General features: G+C 41.1%; 1 protein-coding gene across 3 annotated transcripts in view; it reads right to left on the bottom strand.

The window, feature by feature from the left end:
• Positions 1 to 20,065, bottom strand: part of TRIM37 (tripartite motif containing 37) — a 47,035-nt gene extending 26,970 nt beyond the window's left edge. For 2 of the 3 annotated variants that reach the window (XM_067565772.1, XM_067565773.1), the window contains exons 1-11: positions 19,987 to 20,065; positions 19,786 to 19,883; positions 17,335 to 17,436; positions 15,204 to 15,244; positions 14,279 to 14,395; positions 10,576 to 10,663; positions 8,728 to 8,850; positions 7,495 to 7,618; positions 5,363 to 5,430; positions 2,879 to 3,003; positions 1,670 to 1,720 (exon numbers count right to left, since the gene is read on the bottom strand). In XM_067565772.1, the coding sequence (XP_067421873.1) occupies positions 1,670 to 1,720; positions 2,879 to 3,003; positions 5,363 to 5,430; positions 7,495 to 7,618; positions 8,728 to 8,850; positions 10,576 to 10,663; positions 14,279 to 14,395; positions 15,204 to 15,244; positions 17,335 to 17,436; positions 19,786 to 19,883; positions 19,987 to 19,993 (944 nt within the window). In that variant the 5' untranslated portion in view covers positions 19,994 to 20,065. Of the gene's footprint in view, positions 1 to 1,669; positions 1,721 to 2,878; positions 3,004 to 5,362; positions 5,431 to 7,494; positions 7,725 to 8,727; positions 8,851 to 10,575; positions 10,664 to 14,278; positions 14,396 to 15,203; positions 15,245 to 17,334; positions 17,437 to 19,785; positions 19,884 to 19,986 lie in introns of those variants that run through there. The other variant, XM_067565775.1, reaches the window with a different exon arrangement.
• Positions 20,066 to 22,352: the final 2,287 nt, after the last annotated feature.

Here is a 22,352-nt window from a genome sequence, read left to right as displayed (position 1 = left end):
TCATCTCTTAACCAGGCTCATTATATTTAACTCAAGCTTTCCTTATAAGAAATCATTTTCTCCCCCACTTGGCATCCACCCTGCCATTTTGGTGCTCTTATCTGAACTAATTTGTCAACACTGTTTTGGTGAGGCAATGCTCACACCTATATCCCTGGTTCAGTCACACAGGAGATACAGAGAGGAATTTACCTCTCTGCTCCATAATGTGATGTCTCTGCACGTACAGGCCAAAAATACATGATTATTTTTCCTTCCTACAATGCAGATCCACTATCACCCTTACATCTTTCAGCCATTACTGCTTCACAGCTTTCTCTGCTTCATTTTACCCAATGAACATTTATTTTAGGTTTGCCCTCCCACTGCATGTGTATTAATGGCAATTTTCCCTAAGTCTTCTACTGGCCATGTTTCCAGCCTGTCTAGATACCTTTGTATTATTTCTTTGTCCTCAATGGTTAATTATTTGTGTTACCATAGCACCTGTGAGGCACAGTCAAGAATTAGGACCTCATTGAGCTAAGCGCTGTAAGCAACACAAAAGAAAAAGATGTCACAATGATCTTATAATCTAAGTATAAGACAAGAGACAAGAGGTGGATACAGATAGGGGAGCACAAGGAAACAATGACACAGTGTTGGTCAGTATAATAGGCAGTGATCTCAGCACATCAGTAACCTAGCCATTGTCAAATTTTTGTAGGCACCACAGAAAAAGAGTTTTGAGGAGGATAATGCATTAATTTTACAGATGCTTATGGGGAGTTTCTCCCAAGCATGAGGAGCAGGATGGGAGACATCACGAATGGGCTTGTTTTAAAATGTAACAAGTGAGCGATGGAGGCTGGCTTCATGGGCCAATATAGAGGCAGGAGTCAATCTCTTGATAGTGAAAGAGATGATCGTAGATGGGGATAAACTGGACTGGGGAGAGTATAGGATGGAATTAGAGAACAGGAATGGAATACAGCAATTGTAAAAGCACACAGTGATCTTAGAGATGAAAGGGAGAAGGAGTGGTAGTTGAAGAGGCAGTGGAAGTAAAGGATGGAGTTTTACACTGGGAGAGATTAAAGCATGCTTTTATTGTGACGGGAAAAACCCAGAGGAGAGTGAGAAGTTAAGTGTAAGGGTATTTGCAACATCTCTCAATCTACTTCCAAACTTCTCTACTCACTAAAATAAGTCAGAATTCACAAAAAATTGCATAGCAAAGTTCTAGCCTCAAATGCTACTTCTAATTTAATGAAATATTCTAAAATTAATTATTTAATGGTTGCATTACAAAAAAATCAACAGATGATCCAGAAAGATGCAAAACTTGGAGGCTGAGTAGAATTTTAAGTGGCCATGTAGAGATCAAATAAATATTCCTTGTAGAATTTTTTAAACTTGTGCAATGATTAGAGAGAACTAATTTTCCTTCAGTATGGAAAAAAATTTTCAACAATCAGTTTACTGAACTGGTAGTTACTTTTTCTGTTCACTACAAACTTTGACAAGAACTTTGTTCTTGACAAAAGTCAAGAGATTTGATTCAGTTCCCAACACATGCAGGCAGCTATCTTGTAGTTTTCAACAGGTCTATTCAGTGGTTTAAAACAAAATATAGAACAAATGAGAAACACCTTGACATTCATAGTAATTTCTTAGGACACAATCTTACCTGAAATTTTCCAAGACAAAGGTAGTTGAGTCATAGGCTGGTACTAATTCACTGGGGAGAAAACATTTTAGTAGTGTTAAAAACGTGGCATTAAATTCATAGAGGGTAGGATTTTCACAAGTGTCTAGTGAATTAGAAGCACAAGTCCTATCAGGAGTCAATAGTACTTGCACTCCTAATCACTTAGGCACTTTTGAAAATCCCACTCAAGACCTTTAAAAGGACATGAAGGTTATTAGGCTAATAATCATATCTCCACAACAATGGTCATGTCTCTAAAAAAAAAAATCTTACTATCAAACAGAACACAAATACCACTCTAATTTTCAGATGTTGCAATTTATAAAAAAAAATAGTGGTAGCTATATCAATGCATGGTAACATTCTACTATATTACATATGTCCTGGGTAAATATTAAAATTTTTAAGTACATCTTTAGCGGTGGCAACAATTGATTTTGAAGGGGGTGAAAATATTTTTATTTAAAATGAGTATCAGAGTACATTAATGTATCATATCTATGAGCCATTAGTGTTGTTAATCTCAAATGTTACGGACAAATTTTAAGACAATTTATTTTTTTCTAATTAAATTGCATGTGGTTTACATTTCCTTCAGCTTGGAAATGAAAACAGATTTGTACATTCCAATATACTCTAGGATCCTGTGGAATCAGATGTCCTCTTACCTGGCAAGGAAGAAATACATTTTTACACAGTGGTAATAAGCCTTTAGAAAACACCAAGGAAATCAGCTACATTGCTGGAACCATAAAGGCTTTGCAAGTTATAAATAACAAGAATTCAAGTTTTAGAAAAAGCAAGATTACTTTTCCAGGGTATTTTTAGAGCACACAGTATGTCTGTGGGTTTCCAGTGTCAGAACTATCTATCTATCTTTCTCCCCAGCACCCCCGAAAGCATACTTTTCCCTTTTATCCCCTAAACAACATAAACAACTCAGCTATGGTCAGCTGCTCCCTATTTCCCATCCTCCAAAGCCATAGCAGAATTTGCTCTTACAGTGCAATTTTTGAATACTTTATACATCATGAGAATTTTCTCCAGCCTAACCATACCACAGTGCTCAAAGCCATTCAGATATTTATGAAGCTAATTTTTTTTTAAAGGCTAAACCAAACTGCTTTAATGCTTTAGCTTCTAAAGCTAAACAAAAACTTGCAAAATAAAGGACATGCCAGGCTGTACCTTGTGAAGTCTGGAGGGACAGGAGTAGTGACAAAAGATGCCATAGGCTTCCGGTGAACCTGCTGAAACATCATCAGAATCTCTGAACTTTTAGATATCAACTCACTCTTACTGCATGATCGTAGCTGCAGAGGAGAAAGCAAATAATACAAATATCGTTAAAGAAAACGCACAGATTTTGGCTTCATTTTTTGAATGAAGATGTGTCAATACAAGAGGTAACATCTACTACACCGTCACAGAGAAAGATTACAACAGTGCTGTCCATTTTGACAGAGAGTTATGTTTGTTAGAACTTTCATTGAATTTGCCTGTTTTCAAGGCTGTAAAGAAGTATGCTGCTGGAAACAAATTGCCATACTTCTTCCCATAATTGTTTTTATGAGAATTTAATTTATTTAAGTCTGTGTTCTCTTTACTTTCTCCCACAGAACTCAATTTTGAGGACTCTTGAATCCTAATGTGAGAATTATAGTGCCATAGTATTTAAATAATTTTAAAATGTTTTAAAAATGTAATTAGCAGCTACTGTGCAATCAGATTATTTTTCAGCCTAAAGGTCATAAGTATTTGTACTAAGAACAGGTATGTTTGTTTTATCATGTCACTGCCCCTGCCAAAGTCTTATACCAGCTGTGACCTCTGCTATTATGCAATCTGTAGGTGAAACTTGACTAGACTTTGACATGATTAAGCTTAATATAATACATGACCCAGTAAGAGAAGCACCTGTGCATTAAGGAGGGCCTTTTACACTTTCCTTGCTTTTGTTATTCTGTGGTACTGTCACTGTTAAACATAGATGTACATTGATGTTTAAGCCAATACTCACTTCAACTAATCAAAAAGTACATTCTCAATGAAAGAAAGATTGGTTAAATTTATATTCCCGATCTAGTGAAGAAAGCCAAAATGTTTTAAGTATATCTTTTCAACACTAGATGCCTCAAGTAATAAACACTCTTGGAAAAAAAAAGGAGGGAAGAATCTAGTCTTGTGTCCTTTGAACAGCTGGCAACAGATATTTTAAATAGTGAAGCAGTTGCAAAAATAGCTAAATATACTCTGCTTCTTCTATATAATTGAAAGGCAAGAACAGTGAGCTTGAGTTGTAAATCTAAAGTTTTCTACCATGCTCAGACAAGAATAATTATATGCATTTTTGCTCTTACATCAATAAAAAGAACCTGAAATTCAAAGCCTCTCAACAACTAGTGCACACGTAGTGCAACTTTTTAAAGAAGTTCTAGTAAGCCACAGAAGTTCAGAAGATATGAAGACATCTCTTTATTGCTTAAGAGTCATGGCTACAGAAAATATTTGAATGACGACAAGTTACCTAGCTTTTTTTGGGACATATTCTTATTGTTCCAATTCACTGTTATTTTAATGAGTTTTATACAATACAAAACTGTTCTGCAAAGACACATGTACTGAAATCCTTACCATATCAAAACTGGTGAAAAAGGTTAAAAGAGTCCTACTCTACAGAGGTCACTTTATAACAAAAAAAAAAATGGGTTTTGGAATGTAGTGGAAACAAGAAAATAAAAAAACTGGCCCACATACAGCCTGGAGGAGGATTTGCTGAAGAACTGGGGCCTCAGAGATGAAAATATGGGTCTGAAAAAAGTTGCCTCAAGTGCAGAGAGAGAATAATATTTTCATAACAGGTGGTGAATTTTGAGTTAGAACATTCACTGGAACAGAAAAAAGGAATAAAGGACAGAAGGCTAAGTGCATGCACAGAAAAAATTTATTTCAAGAGCTTTGAAGATTTCTTGGCAATTTGAAACACTGAGCTGTGTCATGAGAGAATTATTACATGCAGGGCTTTAAAAATCCTTTTGCCCACTAGCTCAGGGCAAGCAAGAACCTTTCCAGGATGAACATCAACTTTTACAGAATTTAAGCTTTCATTTACAAAAAGTTTCTAATCCTCTGGTTGTGAAGAAATCCTTCAAAAGTGAACTTAAGTGGGAAAACACAAAATCAACGTGGTGCCATCTTTCCCAAAGGTGCAATCTAAGAGCTCCAGAGCCTTTGCTGCATCTCATAACTTCCCAGAAATGCAGAGTGAAAACTGGCCAGTATTGCCTTTTTTTTTTTTTTTTAAATTGCTACTCATAACCTGTGGGCAGCAGTGAAAGTGACAAAAATCAGTTTTGTGCTCCAAGCACTAAGCCACGCTAAATAAGCGAATAAACAATAAAGTTGTCTTTGCATAACTGCTAATTACTTCTGTATTAACTACTCAAAAGACAAAACAGATTAAATAGAGAGAAGGTTATTCCTGATTTAGATATGGAAGCCACAGTTAGTTTTTGGGAAGGAATTTTGGGTGACCTATCTAAGCCCAATTCAAAACTAATTCTACCTTACTGATTAATGCATAATTCAGAGGAAAGAAAGAGGCAAGATCACTAAGTGTCTTCATATAGCTTCCAACATTTTAACTGTGGGTTTCTGGTTTTTTTAAATCACCTGGTGTTCTACTTCCTGCAGCAGGGACTCCAGAAGTTCAGTTTCTTGGGTGAGTGATGTCTTTTGACCTGTTTAAAAGAAATAAGTTCTAGTGATCGTGTATTTTGTGCTGATGGTGTTTTCTTTAAAAAAAAAAACAAAACAAATCCCTCCCCTTTTGGAGATTGCTCTAAATCTAAGGTAAAGGATTTCTAAATATATCAAGGTTGATGGAGAACACATTTTTAAAAAAGCCTATGTATTTAATTAGAGCTGCAGTGAACAATTCACTTGAGGTTTAAGACATTAATGAAGCATTCTTGGTGTCCCAGAAATGACAGAGGCTTTTGAGAGAAAAGCAGGTATGGGCTTCATTGAACTCACTCTGATCCAACCAAACCTTCTTTTATAACATCTGAAATCTAATTTTTTTTTTTTAAATCACTTTTGTAGGCCTTAAACCTTTTAAGTAAAAAATAATTAAAACGGATGTTTAAATATTGTGTTTGTGTATTACAACTGGCATTAAGGCTGTGACAAAACAAAGATGACTCAAAATCAGAGATGACTTCTCTATCACTGGATTTGCTTTTTCTCAATCACACATTAATTCATTCTTGTAAAGCGATCTGAGGTCCTTGAAGAAAAAGTGCTATATAAATGCAAACTATTATTCTGTGTTAACCAAATAATTAGGGAATTCATAAATGGTTTAGTGACTGACCTTCAAACACTGAACCACTGAAATAAATTGCGCGGCTGATTACAGTATTCAATATGATATGCTTAAGTGCACTCATTGCAGATTTTAACTTTAAAATAGTTTAATTAGAAGAATTTAAGAAGTTTTTTGGTAAAAAACAACTAACAGTAATTCTGATAAAAATCTAGATAGGGTATTACACTTATTATGACAGTCTTTATGCAATATAAAAATACAGTAGTTTTAAAAAAATGTATTTAATAAGTTCTATATCCTTTTCAAGTACGTAAAGGTCAGGTCTTATATTTTCTTCTGAACAAAACAATTTCAAATGTTAGGAGTAAGTCTTCAGCATCATTTATTGTTTCTTATGGTTTGTATTATAGTTGGGCTTAGACACTCCCTATCTCCACGAGTTTACAGATTTAGTTTTGTATTTTGCATGACTAAATCCCTAAACAAGTGTTATCTCCCCTATTTCCAAAAAGACTGATATTCCAATTTAGGATAATTATAATATTTAGCTCTTACACAGTGATTAACAATGAAATGCAAGCACAAATGGAAAAGCTGAGGCAAAGTAATTTGCCCAAAGTCACACAAGGTCAGTGGCAGAGTTGGGAATATAATCCAGGTCTCCTGATTTCCAGTCCAATATTCTAGCCATTGAACCACGCTGTCTCCAAGAATGAACCTAAGAGTCAATTGTAGAGATGTTTCCACTTTGGCACAAAAAGTAATTTAAAATACAGTTTTTATTTAAAAAAAAAAACCCCAAAACTGTATTTACACAGGGAAACCCAAAGACTGCACTGTAAAATGATTTGCACATAAATGGAATCTTACATCCACGTATCTCAAATTATTTTATAAAAGTGTTAAGCAAGCATCAGTTATCCTGGGTATACCCCACCTACCTACTTACTTCCTATTTGTAAAAAGGCTAAATAAAAGGGAGAGATTAAGTGGCTGGACCAAGGTCAGTGAGAGTCAGGAACCAAACCTAGAAATCCTGATATCCTGCTCTCACTACTGGATGATATGAATTTATTTACAGATCTGAAATGGTACTCAGCAGAGATATTCCATACAGAAATAATATTTTTAAAAGGTAGATTTGGATAGTAGATATCAGAGGTGATAAATTACAGCTATCAGTGGCACTTTACATCTTCAAAGTGTTGTACAATTATTAATCCTAGCAAAATGGTACATGTAATCTGAGTTACCATACAGTATCTTTTTGTGGAATCAAAACATAGTTACATCTATCACAGTAGCCACGCAATTAACTAATGGCACTGCTATATTTAGAAGACTTCTATCTTCAGTTTGAAGCCAGGAAACTGCTGTATGGGCAGTTTTATGTTTCTACAAATAAACATACCAGAAGATTTCCAACATGTTAGTCTGTTACTTTCCACTTACATCAGATAAGGTGAATACATACCCATTAGTGTTATAAGTTTGTTCTTCAGTTGAGTGTCTAATCGGGCAATCATCATCTCCACTGCATTTCTAATTTCCCGAACTCGTTCATCTTTCGCATTGCGCACTGCCTCTACATTCCTCTCCTAAAGGACAGTTCAGAGGTAACATGTACAAAAAGGAATAATCTTCTGGTTTTGTCCACATCTCTGTCTCTCATCATACCTGTCCATTTCAATGGAATGCTTTTCCCTTGACAAGGATTAGGAAATACAGAAGAGGGGGAGAATATATTTCATGTAGAACAAAAATAGTTTATGTTTTAACTTGTTTGGGAAAACGTGTCTTTATGTAAACTTATTAGCAACTTAAAAGTCAGAAGATGACTCTTCCCCCTTAGATTTGCCACAATGCAATTAGTGAAATACATTCTGAAGTCCTCATTAAAGTAAATACTTGCCAAAAGTGTTTTCTCTCTTTGGTTAGAAAAAAATCACTATCAAAACTAAGACATTTATATTGTTCACATCCAAAACGGAGGTCTTAATGAGGTATAAATTAAGCCATTTTTGAAACTTGTATAAGCAACAGAGGCACAATACAACTGGTAGTAAACTAGAACAGAATGCAGTTGCCCTCTGGTGGTTGACTGAAGGTTAAATTAAAAAGAATAATATACTTTTCTATCACAGACACTTGCTATGATAAGCAGGATGGAGAAAATTATAACCAAGAACAATAGGTAAACTCCTTCTCTTACAACAGTGCAAACGGGATAGCATATGTCCATGCAGAGCAAATGGAGCCCTATTTTACTTTGTTTTCAGTCTTATTCAAAAGATTTGCACACTAAACTGCATAGAGATCAGTAAAATCTCCCCCAGATCTATGAAGGGTTGAATCACTCCAGTGGAATTTGAACCTGTGATCCCAAGAAGTCTGAATATTTCAGATCTCCATTTTACACCATTACGGCCTGGTACTTTTTGTACATGTAACACTATACCACTTAAAGGTGTGTGTTTGTTTCTTTACTGGTACAACCCTTAGCGTGGACGCGGTCATATTGGTATAAAGGTGCCATGTATTAGTATGGCTCATTACAAGGCACCCATATACTCGTATGACTACACTCATGTTATGGGAATTGTAGTGCTTTAACTATACCACCTCCTACTTCTCTTATGTTACAGATATCCTGAATATACCAACATTACACATTATACAGTTAGGAGAGGGTGGAACATTTTCTTACCACTTCTTGCACTAGACTGATCAGCTCCATGAGTCTCCTCCGAAGTTTTGCTACCTCTTCATTCACTTTTGTGACATGTTGCTCATAAATTTCGGCTAGTGGCTTAAAAGTATGTCCTCCATGCTATTAAAAGAAAGGATCAACAGAACACCATATTTCATCTTTACTCCACCCCTGGTAAATGAAGTGTTTTTCCCCCTAAATCTAGGTTACCATTCAGTTTGGGAAAGTTCCAGAGCAGATTGTCCGTAGGAAGTCTATGTCTTTCACTTCCCTTAGTAACAAGCCTTGGATCTGGCTTCTGCACAAGCAATGCTTCCTGTGGAGAGCGATTTGGGGACTGAGTACTCATCCAAAATGAGACACTGCATTTACTGTGTACCTCTTTGGCTAATTAGGGAATGACCGACGGGATGGATCACTTGATGATTACCTGTTCTATCCTCTTAAGCACCTGGCACTGGCCTGTCTGAAGACAGGATACTGGGCTAGATGGACCATTAGTCTGACCCAGCATGGCTGTTCTTATGTTCTTAATTAAATTGGGGGGTGGGAGAAGGAGGAGGAATGGTTTTACATTCAAAGAGGTATACAAGTTTTCAGCTAACACTCCAGGAAAAAAAATGAATTAGTGACATTCAGCCACTTACATTCCCAAGTATGAGGTGTCTCTCTCACTTGGGAAAATTTAACTGGCATAGTATTAAATAGTTGGGGATTTGAGGGGTTTACAAAGCTTTGAGTGCCAGCAAAGGGGTATTCTTTGGAATATGGGGTAAAGGGATATCAGGCTTAAAAGATTCAGGTTTTTTTTCTCTCTTACTTAATGGTACAAAAATAATGTTAAGAAATTAAAAATATAGTTTTTTTTTCTTATAACTCTTGCTATTTGGGTCCTACCCCTCTTTTTTCAAAAAAAAAAACAGTGGTTTGGTCAACTAAAGATAGTCAGGTTCTATTCTGTCCACACTGACTTTAACAATTACAATTCCAGATTCTCATGGGCTTGCACAAGGCTGCAGTGCTTTTAAAAAACTTAATGCGTTTAACAGATTATTCATAATCTGAAGCCTTTGTATCGTGTTCTCTCCTTTCTCCCAAAACTTGATGGATTTTACAAAACAGGTACTTTTTTCTACAATAAAAATAAACTGAACTGTAAAAATAGAGCATTTGAAAGTGTCACAAAAATTCTATTTATTTTTTATAAACACAAAAAGTTTTGTTAACAAATTTAACTTCTGGCCAAAGCGGAGAGTGCCTCCTCAGTCATTCAGGTTTAGGACACTTTATCACAGGAGTCTAAAATAGTTCTCACAGTTGGCCACATTGTGTAAATGAGGGAAAGTGTGTTCTAGTTTCCACTCAGATTGGTGAAGAGAGACTAGCTGCATACAGACAGTGTTTCAAAAAGAGATGGCTGTCTCTTTTGAACTTAATACTGGCTTTCAACTACTGGTGATTATTGCTGAATATGTTTAACCCAAATGTAATTCATGTTACATGATAATTTGAAGGATTTATTTTTTGTGCTAGGAATTCACTGTCACTATCAGTTTAATCTATAATGGTCTAGATTATGAAATTCATACGCAGGATGAGAATTCTTGCCCCTTTCCAGAAGAAGCAAGAATACTTCCTGCTTGAACTTATAACAGGAAATATCTATGTCAAAATTCATAAGATCCATTTGTCCATATACTGTAACTATAGTATTTTCAAGGTAATTTGAAAACAATACTAACGGTGTCATGCCATTGGCACTGCTTCTGTAAAACCGTTCAAGCACTACAAAGATAATTTTCTATTCTTTGCATAGACTTAACATGCTACAAGCCCTCTACTCACCATTCCTCCCCAGAGAGCACACTGGTGGCAGATACATTTCTTACATGTCCAGCAGAATACACTGAGTTTTTCATGATGGTTTTCACACCTTAAAAAAACAGTGATGGGAAATTACATAGTAGTGCATGGAGTCTGCAGAAGGTTCAGCAACCTGATTTATTTTGTTGACATGACTGAGAGCAAAGCACATTCTAGGAGTTACAAATGGTCTCCCAATGGCTAAAAGCAAAATTAATTAGATGTATTCTTCTTGCAACACAAAGCATGCCATCCTTTTACTACATCTCACATTTAATATCTTCCCAGGAAGTTTTTCCTGGAGATGAGAAAATGTACTCAGTAAGTTGGTTTTAAGCACCATCTTATCTGCATGGTATACTAATGAACCAGGTTTTGAATTAATTGATTCTAGAAGCTAAAAATCTCCAATTATTGAAACTCCAACAATTCAGTAACTCAAAGATTTTGTTAACCTAAGTATTCTGAGGTGCACATCAATGTGGCATTTAAATTGAGGTACCAATATTTTAACTAGAACAAGGTTCATATGTAACAGGACTAGACTCTCAAAGTAAATGGCAAATGAAGAGTTTCTTTAAACACAAGTTTCTCAGCTTTCCTTAATCTGGGTTCAAGATAGTTGAGCAACTTTATTTCCCTTTACGTTCCTTCAAGACTTAAGAGGGGCATGGTGACCTGGCTTTACTGTCTATCAGTACTGGACTCGAATAATAGCATGCACTATTCAGGAACTCCTAAATAACGGTATGATATTTCTCCCCTATATTTGGCCATCAGTCAGCTTTCTATATTCAGTACTGTAAGAAGTCCCAGTTTTCTTCTGCAGTAAAGATGAAGCTAGTCAGTTATAATAAGGTCTCCAGTGCTCTGTGTAAGACATATGCATTCATACCAATCCTTTGATGACTTTGTGTTAACTAATTTTTACTGGAAGAGCATAGAGAAACTAGAATGAGTAATTAAAGAAAAAACTACTTATACAGTATGCAACAACAAATTAAATACACAAATTCAGTATTTCAACATCTTGGTTTGCATACATTTGACTATCATATAATTCAATTGCTAAATGTAACATCTGAAGTGTTAGTTTATACTAGTCTTTAATTGTGGTTCCAACTAGTCCTATCATTTTCATCAGCTCAATTTTTCTTCTCTTTCTGAACCTTTTTTCATGAAAATGGCTGATTTCTGGACCATTAGCAGTGGTTTAAAATATTGTTTTGTCTCTACCGTGTCCAGATTCTTCATAGTTTGTGAGGGGCAGGCTTATAAAGCACCATCATAGCAGATGAGAGGTTTGCACAAAGATCAAGGATAGAATAGGGGTCTGTAGGAAGGCGCAGTGGCCTTCCTCTGAGACTGGGCCCGCGGAAGGGCCGCAAGCACCCAATCAGGCCCTAGTAAGGCCGACCGCCCAGTCTGCCTGGCAACCGGACAGCTGGGCTCCGATAGGTCCAGCCGGGCGTCCAACCCGGCAGAAGGGGGGAGGAGCCTCCGGGAGGACAGCAGCCATAAAAAGCCAGCCCCACAGCTCAGAAGGAGGAAGGCGGCCGACGGAGGCAGACACGCTGCCTCGCCGGCTGCAGGGAAGGGCCGAGCCACGCCCAGCCTCCGCCTCAGGTAAGCTTCTCCCGGCCTTGAAGCCCGAGGAACAATGCCGGCAAGCCGCCTGGGTTGGGCCTCCGGGCCCCCTGGACTGGCCGAGGCCTACAGGCCCGAAGCGCTGGACCCAGCCTCAGGCCCGCAGCGGCTGGGACGAGCCCCCTGTACCGGAGAGCTGGGAGTTCCACCCAGAAGCCGGTTCGGACTTGGAGGAGCTGCCAGACGCCCAACCCCTGGAGGCAGGTCCCGACCTGGAGGAGTTGCCGGAGGCTGAACCCTACCCCCAGCTCTACGATCTGGAGGAGCTGCCCCTCGCCGAGGAGCTTCCCAATCTACCCCCCGTGGACGCAGAAGGACTGACTGGCCTACCCGTGTGGTATACCCCGATGACCCAGAGGAACCGACGGACACAGGTACCAGGGAACCCGGGGAGGAAGGAGCCCAGGGACAGCCGGAGGCGTGGCTGTACTAGGGGTAACGCCCAGTCGGCGTGTTGCAGCCGGAGCCCCGCCGACTGAGTGGCAACACCCGTGCCACTCCTAGGGCCCTGGGCTGGGACGCAGTGGAGTTGGGTGGGCCTGCGTCCCCCTTCCCTCCCCCCCCGATCCTTGCCAACCCCCAAAAGGGAAATAGCCTCTACCGCCCACTGGACTCGAGCTCACTGCTCCTTGCCCGCCCGCCCTGCCTGAGGGCTGAGGCGAAAGACTCCTTGCTCGCCCGCCCTGCCTGAGGTCGGGGGCGAAAGACTGTAAAACTAACATTCCCGTCGAGTAGGAAGGCGCAGTGGCCTTCCGCCGAGCCTGGGCCCGCGGAAGGGCCGCCAGGACTGGACCAGGCAGGAGCCCGTCCTACATGGTCTTTATGCAGTACAGAACAGTTACTTACCTTATAGTAACTGTGGTTCTTAAAGACAGTTTCTCAGTGTGAACTGCACTTATGAGGCACACATGCACCTTGAATGGGATCCACACAGACAAAGACTCGAAGAACTACTATACTTTGTTATAATTATAGATTATTTGTTTGCCTTATTCATGATTGCCCAGTGGGAAAATATTCTCATCTTGGAAAAAATACTGCTATTCCTACCCCTTCCCTTTCTTTCTATTCCTTTTCTCCTCTTATTTCCTGCTATATTCCCCCCACTCCTTGCAGCAACTCTCAATACTCTTCCAGTGAGCTTTGCTCCAATGCCTTTCTCCATTTCATGTGCTAAAATGATTAGCAATTAAACAAAGTGCACAAATGAGCAATATTAAGAAATGTCTATTGCAGTTCTCCAAAGGGATGCCTTTGTGCTGAGATATTAACACTCTATTCTTATGCTATCCAAGTATCAGAAGGTGCCCGAATCAGAGGATTTAAGAAGTTGGTTCACATGATTCTTTCCCCACTGTATGAAATCCAAAGAGAAAGGGCATTTTCAAGAGACAGTTAAATTGCACAATACATGACCAATAAATCTTAGTTATCCACATTATGCCAAATCCTACATGCAGCGATTTTAGACCATGCATGCCTTAGACCAAACGTCATACGGCAAATAAATACATAAAGATTTGTCTAGGCTTATGCACTAGCACATCCAGGAGTCCTTTTAGATTTCTGAATGCATAAGCAGAGGAATCTGTACGTACTCTTTGCTTTCATCATCTGGCATCCATATGAATGGCTATGAACAATATGAAAGAGGCACCCCTCTTCATCCTTCCCATGCGCCCTTCACTAAAAGTATTAGGTCAGGCTAATCCAAGTGTAAGGTCATAAAAGGTCATTTCAAGGTCATAAAAACAGAAAGACCTGTAAAGACTTGGCTTTCAGTGCTACTTACAGAAATTGGTTCCATCTCTAGAAATTAAAAAAAAAAAATCATCTGACAAGCTCTTACAACCTTGTAGCTGGACAGTGTAAAAGGAAACATACTTACTGACTGCTTCTATTACATTGTAGCACATTTCAGTTTGCAGGTACTTAGGAACAACAATCCATTCCCTAATTTTAAAAGAATGGAATTAAATGCCTGCTGTTTTGAGAAACTACAAAACCCTCAAATTTGAGACGAGTCTGTTCTACATACTTGTCTTTTTCATTTTCTTCATGCTTAGTGAGATTGCACAGCTGAAGTGTATCAAGCTGTTGGGTAACCTCTTCTGCCCAACGACAGTTTACAAGTTCCCGTAGCTGGAGTGGAGCTCTGGAAAAAAAATGCTGAAATCAGATTCAAGAACACTCAGTTTCAGGGTATCAAGGTTCTAAAGAACACCAATGAAAATTCTGTTGCTACGAAACATATGAGCAAAAGCAGAGGCAATAAAGCTGTCTGCAATGTATAAGTTCACATTCAAAAGGTCGTCGATAGCAGCGGGCTTAGAACATGTAAGGTTTTTGTTTTCTTGCTTTTAATATAAAGAGGTTAAATTCTGAAGAAACTGGTTACTCACCCACCTCAAAAGGAAAAGTCTCTGACTTGCCATTAGGAAGTGGATTTTTTTTAAGCTCTGTACTTATGGGATACAAATGTTAAGAGTGTGCATGCCGCTGTCTCTTTGGGCACGCTGCAACATATCTATTCCTGGAAATGTCTGTCTCACAGATCCATGGAAAAGGGGTAAATTTCAGTCCATCTAAAAACTAGAAGCACTATTTGGTCCTTGTGCTGGCCATTCAAGGGAGTGACCCTGAATAGTTCTGAGAGAAGTCCTGTCCACTTCTCCTGGCTAGATGTGGTCATATGCCTTAAATGGATGAAATAACATGGTGGGATCACCAAGATTCTACATAGTTCAGACCTGGTCATACTAAAAAATGATTTAAAAATAATTACTTTGCCACTTTAGATAAGGGTTCATGTCACGTTAAGAACAAACTTCAAAACAGAAGCTTGTGATTCACATGGTAGACTTACCGAGACCAAAAAACAAAACAAAAACCATACCTAATAAGCATAGAAAGCTGACTACAAAGAGTTGTAGTGTATTTATAATTTATTAAAAATATCTTACCGACAATGAGGGCATTGGGCTCTTTGTTCTGTCAGCCAACGCTATAGAAAAAAGAGGATAGGCATATTTTGAGAGAGACACAAAAGAGTTAAAGATACATAACATTCACACACACCTGTATCACTTTCGTCTTACTTCTACTAAAAGTAATTTCTTCTATGCCAATCCTCCTATATTTTCCCTTATTTACACACGTGATTTTAAATTCATGTGATTTAATCAATACAAGCACTCTCAGTTTAATGTATAACTATTTTAACCCCCACAAGAAACAGAAGGGGTTTTTTTGGGTGGGGGTGTTGGTGTAAAAACAATTCTACTATTAGCCCAAGATCACCTTAATACAACCTGCAAATGCAAACCTTACTGCTAAAACTACTTAACTTATTCAAACCACTACTATGTCTAAAGTCTCTGATTAAAAACTCTGCCAAAGCAGGGTTTCTCAGCCCATAGTAAGTCACGACCCAAACATAGGTCACAAAAAGCATCAAAGGGTTGTGGTGCTGGCTGAGCTTGGCTCTCTGCTCCAGATGTTTTGACCTGTTGAACAGCTTCGCAGATTTGGCCCACTCACCCTCTGTCACGATTACAGAGGGATGGATGGGCCAAATTTGAGTGAGGGGCACTGCAACCCCATGCACCATGTCACAACACCCAGAGTGGGGAGTTGAGCCCAGCCAGGCCTCAAAGACAGGAGCTGGGAGAGTGCAATTGTTGTTAGTGTCTCCCACAGGTACTGTCCCTCCCTCCCTATGTAATGCCTCAACCTGCAGCCAGGTAACACCCTATTTTCCATACCCACTCCTGCCCACCAAACCTTCCAGAATGGACCTCCCAATGTATCCTTCCCCCACAGCAGGGTGTCTCTCCCTCCATTTTACCAATCACCCTAGCCCTCCTGATCTTCCTTCGCTGTACTCCCAGCCCCTTCTGCCTGCCAATTCCTTTCCCTAGCCCAGCCACTTTACCCCCAGGACATCAAATCCCCTTTACTCTCTGCCCCCCATAGACTGTGTGGGGACTGTGTGTTTTCTGAGGAGCTGCTGGGCTTCTGTACCTCCCCCAACCCCCCAGAATCCCCAACTTCTTCCTCATTATACCCCCTGCCTCCGCTGATCTCCCTTTGCCCTCTATCCATCCACCATGCACCACATGGGGGGACTGATTGGGTGTGTAGGTGTCTCAGTTTACCACCCTTCCCCCAAGTTGCCAGTGGGGGATGGGTTGCCCAGCTGTTCACATCTGGACAAAGCACCTGGAATATGAACTCTAAGCTCCTCACCCTGAACAGACCACTAAGAGGAGGAGAATTAGGTGTGGGGGCACGGCTCAGGGTAATGAAAGTCCATCAAGGTTTATAAATGGGTCCTGAGCCAAAAGAAGTTAAGACCACTTCCAGAGAGCAACAGTAACCCAGTAATCCTTAATGTGCGGTTACAGTCCTTAATATCTTGATCTATAATCATGTGCACCACTTAGAAAGTCTATCCTTTGACTTGTATTTGCCAGACCCACAAACACTACTCAAGATCTCAAAATCTTCCACCTACAGTCAAAACCATGCTGAAAGTGTTATTGTCAAATACAACAGTAGCTATCTGCTTGGTACTCCAGTGCTCATAGTTTTGTGGCAGGCAACCACACAGGCCAAAACCATGCCCAAGGCTACACACTCAATGGGTTTCTAGCATGGTGTCGGAACATGATGCAAGACAATCAGTACAGCAGCCATAACTGAAGCCTGTTTTACAGTATGGACAGGGCTTCACAAATTACATAGATATTATGGCCTAGCAGAACTCTGTACTGCAGGTCGAGGTCTCATTTCCCAGGCAGGCAACATTGAAAAGGCCCCTTATGAGATACTAGAGGAAGGGACTGTTATATGCTTGTTGCTCAAAAGTGACTCTTCCAGCCAATTAAGAAGCAGCGTTGAGCGATCCAAAAGGGCTGGTCATGGTACAAGTAATAACTTTTATGGGGGAGCAGGAGGGAGGGAGAGACAAGTAGCACAGAGCGGGGAAATGAAATTCTCAGATCTCTGACAAGGACGCACAAATTTGCCCTGTAGATCTTTAGTTATCAATTTATGTAAACATCGAAATCAGAAAATAAAAGGTGAACTTACCCGAATGCAACTAAAACAACATAGCTTGGAGCAATGTGGACACAGTCGTGCATCACGCAACTTTTCCATACAAATAAAACATCGGAATACCTCAGCAATGCTCTGAAAAAAATTAGATTCATGCCAGTGTTAAGATATATGCTTGAAGCTTGTTAGATGTTCAGCAGGCAAAGTGTCAGGTATAACAACAGTAAGTCCTACTCTTCAAGGCTATGGATGACATGTTGGACTTGAATCATGATGGTGGCTTGCTCCAAGACAAAACTATGGATCACTCTTACCCATTTCCTCCTTTTCCATTAACATGTTGTTAATTCACTTCATTTTATCAATTTATTTTTAACATCTGTATATGTTTGTAGCCAAAAGACACTATTCCCACTTGTACATGCATGACACTGAATAGCCTGAATGAAGAAGTACTCTACGCTTACAGAATCATAGATTCTAAAACCAAAAGGGCCAATGTGATCATCTAGTCTGGCCTCCTAACAACACAGGTCATAGAACTTCTCCACAAAATTTCCTGTTTCAACTGGAGCATATTTTTAGAGAAACATCCATTTACTCTAATTAATTACCCTCACTGTTAAAAATGTACCCCCTTATTTCCAGTCTGAAGTTGTCTAATTACTTACTGTCATTGGATCTTGTTATAGTAGCCTGCTGAATAACACATCATCAAATATTTGTTCTCCATATAGGTACTTATAGACAGTGATTGTCACCATTTAACCTTCTTTTTATTAAATTAGAAAGCTCAAGCTCCTTAAGTCTATTATTGTAAAGCACTTTTTCCAATCCTTTAATCATTCCTGTGGCTCTTCTCTGAACTGTCTCCAATTTATCAACATCAAACTGAATAGGAGTTATCAATGTGATGCAGCTGCAAAAAGGGCTAATTTGATTCTGGGGTGTATGACTGTTGTATGTAAGACCTGGGAGGGAATTGTCTTGCTCCACTCAGCACTGCGGAGGCCCCACCTGGAGCACTGTGTCTAATTCTGGGCACAATTCAGGAAGGATTGTAGACAAATTTGAAAAAATCCAGGAGAGCTCAAAAATCACTCATTCCAGAATATCTAGAGCAGAATGAGAGTCTTGTGGCACCTTAAAGACTAACATTTATTTGGGCATAAGCTTTCGTGAGCAGAAACCCACTTCATCAGATAGCAGAATAGTTAATCTGCTATAACTATGATGGTCAGTTTCCCCATGTAAAGAAGCCCTTATCTCCTGTCTTCTCATTCTCCCCTTACATAAATCTTTCCATACCTCAAAACACTCATCTCGCTTCTCTGAAATCCTATTGTTGCTATAATTTTAAAAGATTAACATAATTGAGTATTTCAGGAGGGCAAAACTTATTTATACAAGTGGCATTATGATATTTTTTGTATTTCCTATACTGTAATATTGTTTGTTTCCCATCATTGGACATTAAGCTGATGTATTTTCACTAAAGCCATCCACAATGGTGTTCAGACCTTTTTCTTTGTGGTTAAATGCTGCTGCTATATTAGTTTTATGATGGGTTCTAATTACTCCTTCCAATGTGCATTTTACCTTTCAAACATGTCAAAACTAAAGTCAATTAGCCAATCAGCTATCATGCTCACCATTCCTAACTTTATTAGATCTCTCCAAGACTCCTCAAAATCTTCTCTAACCTTGACTAACCTAAATAATGTTGTGTCACCTTCATTCCTCTTCACTCCCTGGTCCTGATCATGAACGCATACATTAAAACACCAATCTCAGTACAGAATCTTGTGGCAGCCAACCCTTGACTTGTGACATGCTGAAAAACACCCACTTACACTCTACTTTGTTTCGCGCCTCTTGGGCAATTTCTAATTTATGGCGCTTGTTTGACCTGCTGTCGGGGGCCACAATTACTGAGGCTACCTCTACACCACAAGCCCTGCGGTGGCGCAGCTTCAGCTATGCCACCCTAGCACAGACACCTGCTACAGAGGGGGGGAGGTTTGAATTCTTCCCTCCAGCTAGCGGTGTCCACACCACAGCTTAGATCAGCCTCGCTGGGGTGTGAAAAGGAGGCCGATTCACACCCCTGAGCGCTACAGCTAGGTCCACCCGGCCTCTGTCGGAGACTTGAAAGCCCCAACACCATCCTTGGACCACGACGGGGCAGAGACGCGCCAGCAGCTCGGGCGCGGCCCAGCTTCCCTGTGCAGAGAGCCGCGGTGGCCTCATCGTTTCAAGCAGCAACGTGCCTGGCAACGGAGCGAGGCTCACCTCGCCTGTGGCCCCGTCAGCCCCGCCCCGGGCCAGGGCCGCTCAGCGCGCCGGGGCAGTGCCAGGGGCGGATCCCAGTCACCCTGGCACCCCTCCCCCCAGCTCGGGGAGCAGGCGGCCTCCCGCCAGCGCCCAGCAGCGAGGGGAGCCGGGCCCGCCTCAGCCAACGGACGCTGCCCGCCCCCCCCTCACCTCTACGCTCTGCTCGTCCATGGCCTCGGCTCTCCCGGCGCCCGGCCGGAGCGAGGAGCCTGCCCAGCGCCCCGGGGAGCAGGTCCCGGCCGCAGCCCCTGCAGGAGAGAAGGGGGAGGGGAAGAGCGTGAGGAGCCGCGGGGGAGAGGCTGCTCCTCTCCGGCCCGGCTCCCTCCGCAGCGCCCCGGACCCGCTAGGTACCGGCCATGTCCGCCCAGGGCGCGAGCGAGGGGCGCCGGCGGCTCCTCCTCCTCCCTCAGCTCAGCCGCCTCCCCGTCCCCGCCGCCTTGCGCCTGAGGGAGGGAAGCTGGAACTGCCCCTCCCCCTCACGTGCCCCCAGCCCGGCCTCAGCGCGCGCGCCGCGCATGCGCCGCCTTGTCCTGCCGCAGCCGGACCGGGCGGTTCGGTTGCTGCCTCACTTGTTGACTCCCCCCCCCGCCCCGCCGTGTTCTGCGTTTGCAGGTTGCGGGGAGATGCAGCATCCGCAGAGCGCAGCCGGCGGGGTTGGCGGGCTCCCCCTGCTGCTGCTGCTACTGCTACTGCATCCGCAGAGCCCACAGCCCCACCCCACGTCTGCAACTGCTGCAGGTTGCAGCATCCGCGAAGGTTACAGCCCGGCCACGTGCACAGTGCGGCGGTGTTAGGCTGTGTTTGCAGGCAGAGAAAATAGGCTTTAAATCTTCCCTCTTCGTTATCCCGCAGGCAGCGGCGTGCACCAGCCCCGGCCTCCAATCTCCCGGTGAGCGGGAAGAGGATACAGGCCCAGTTGGCGAGCAGCAGCACTAGCAGGAGCGCCAGCTGCAAGTTATTGCTGGGGGTTGAACATGTCAGACAATCACCCAGGCAAGTTCAGGCAGTCTGGCCTCTGTGGTGCACAGATCCTTGTAGTGTGCTATAGAAAAATAGAAATTGGGGTAGAAAATAACATGCTAGCACGAGTGCAGCAGGTTTCATCTTCAAAGCAGCGTGCTACCAGCACTAGGAAAGACTTGGCTTCTCTAATCAAAACTCCTTTCCTCTGCTGATCACTGTAAGAGTGTTCATGGGTACTGGCAGATGTGCTCGCCATTTCTGATTTTCAAAATGGAAGCTTCAACGGTTTCCTTTGGTAGACTGTTTCACAGGCAGCAGGCTCTCACACAGTCATGTAAGCTTGTCTTGCACGTGAGCCAGAAGTAATACAGGGGAGCTAGATAGTGATACCAATTTTCAAACCTACAGGTTAGTCTGACTGATGATGGTGTTACAAACTGGGCCTCACCTTACATTCTCTGAAAGCAGAGGCTCTTTTGCCACATTTAAAGTTTGGCAGTAAAAAAAGGGTGAAGTATAGTTTGTGAAAAACAGTGGGTTCCTTTCAGCATTTGACAGTTTAAAAAGAATTTTTTGTTTGTTTGTTTGTTTAAAGGGCTACCATAATAATGAGAGGGGGTAGAAGTAACAGCCTATTGCTTTTTCACTAGTCCAGTTCTGTCTATGATAAAAGTAAAAAATTGTAATTACATTTTTAAAAATGCTTCAGGCTCTGTAAATGTATTAAACATTTATATTACCGTAGGCCTGAGATGCCCTAACTGGAATCTCCCCGCCATATTCAACACTGTACAAACCCATTAAAGGGCACCATTTTCAGAAGTATTGAGCACAAACAGCTGCCACTGATGTCTGTGGGAGTTGGGTGTGATCGAATCCTCTGGAAAAAAAAAATCCAGTTCCTAAAGCCATAATCCCTGCTCCAACTCAGGTAAAGTGATTGCCAACTCTCGCCATACTGATGTTTTTTGTAAAACTCCAAATCCTGCCATCATTATTAGGTAAGAATCAGGGTGTTGTTTTTTTTAAAGTTAAGTTGCGAGGGCTCACAATTGCACAAAAAAGTTTAAAAGCTCAACTCTTCCCCTTACAGAAAGTAAATATGAACTCAGTATTTTTTAAAGTCATGATGTTTTGGTTTTTTTGTTTTTTTTTTTTTTGGGGGGGGGGGGGGGTAGAAAAGGGTTTCTGACATTTTTTTAAATGCCTCAGGTTGGTATTATTAGTAAATACTTGTAAATCACCTCTCTCACATACCTGCCAGCTCAGTGTTCTCAGTTGCCCCTGCTACAGTTGATGACATCACTAACTCCTACCAAAGTTTAAATACAGTTCACGGTAGCTGTTGAAGAACCCCCACACATTTCTGAACATCTGTTTCTTCAAAGTAGGGATCAGGGCTTAATTTCAGATATTTATTATTATGTACCAGCAACCCTACTGATTTCCTGCAACTGCACGAAGAAGCTACTGTTAGCACTATCAGCTTCAAAGAGCTATTTGAAACAAAGTGAATTTATAAAAAGTTAAGTGGGTTTCATATGAGAAAATTTAGGGGGGAAGGGGAGGGAGAGAAAACAAATTCTCCACTTTCGGACCCAGCCTTTTGAAGTTACACCTGTAGGAGAAACCCATTGTCTTACTGATTACCTAGTCACTGTCTAAGATCAAAGAGACAGACCATATGAAGAAGAGAGTTAGAGACACATGAGTGTGCTTGTTCTGAGACAATGTGGTTATAAACTTGTAACCAG

Source organism: Emydura macquarii, unplaced genomic scaffold (assembly GCF_026122565.2).
Source record: "Emydura macquarii macquarii isolate MOO-44397 ecotype Brisbane River unplaced genomic scaffold, CSIRO-AGI_Emac_v2 contig_2699, whole genome shotgun sequence".
NCBI classification, from domain to species: domain Eukaryota; kingdom Metazoa; phylum Chordata; order Testudines; family Chelidae; genus Emydura; species Emydura macquarii.
Note: the sequence above shows the minus strand (reverse complement) of the source record. Positions and strands in the feature narration are given on the sequence as shown.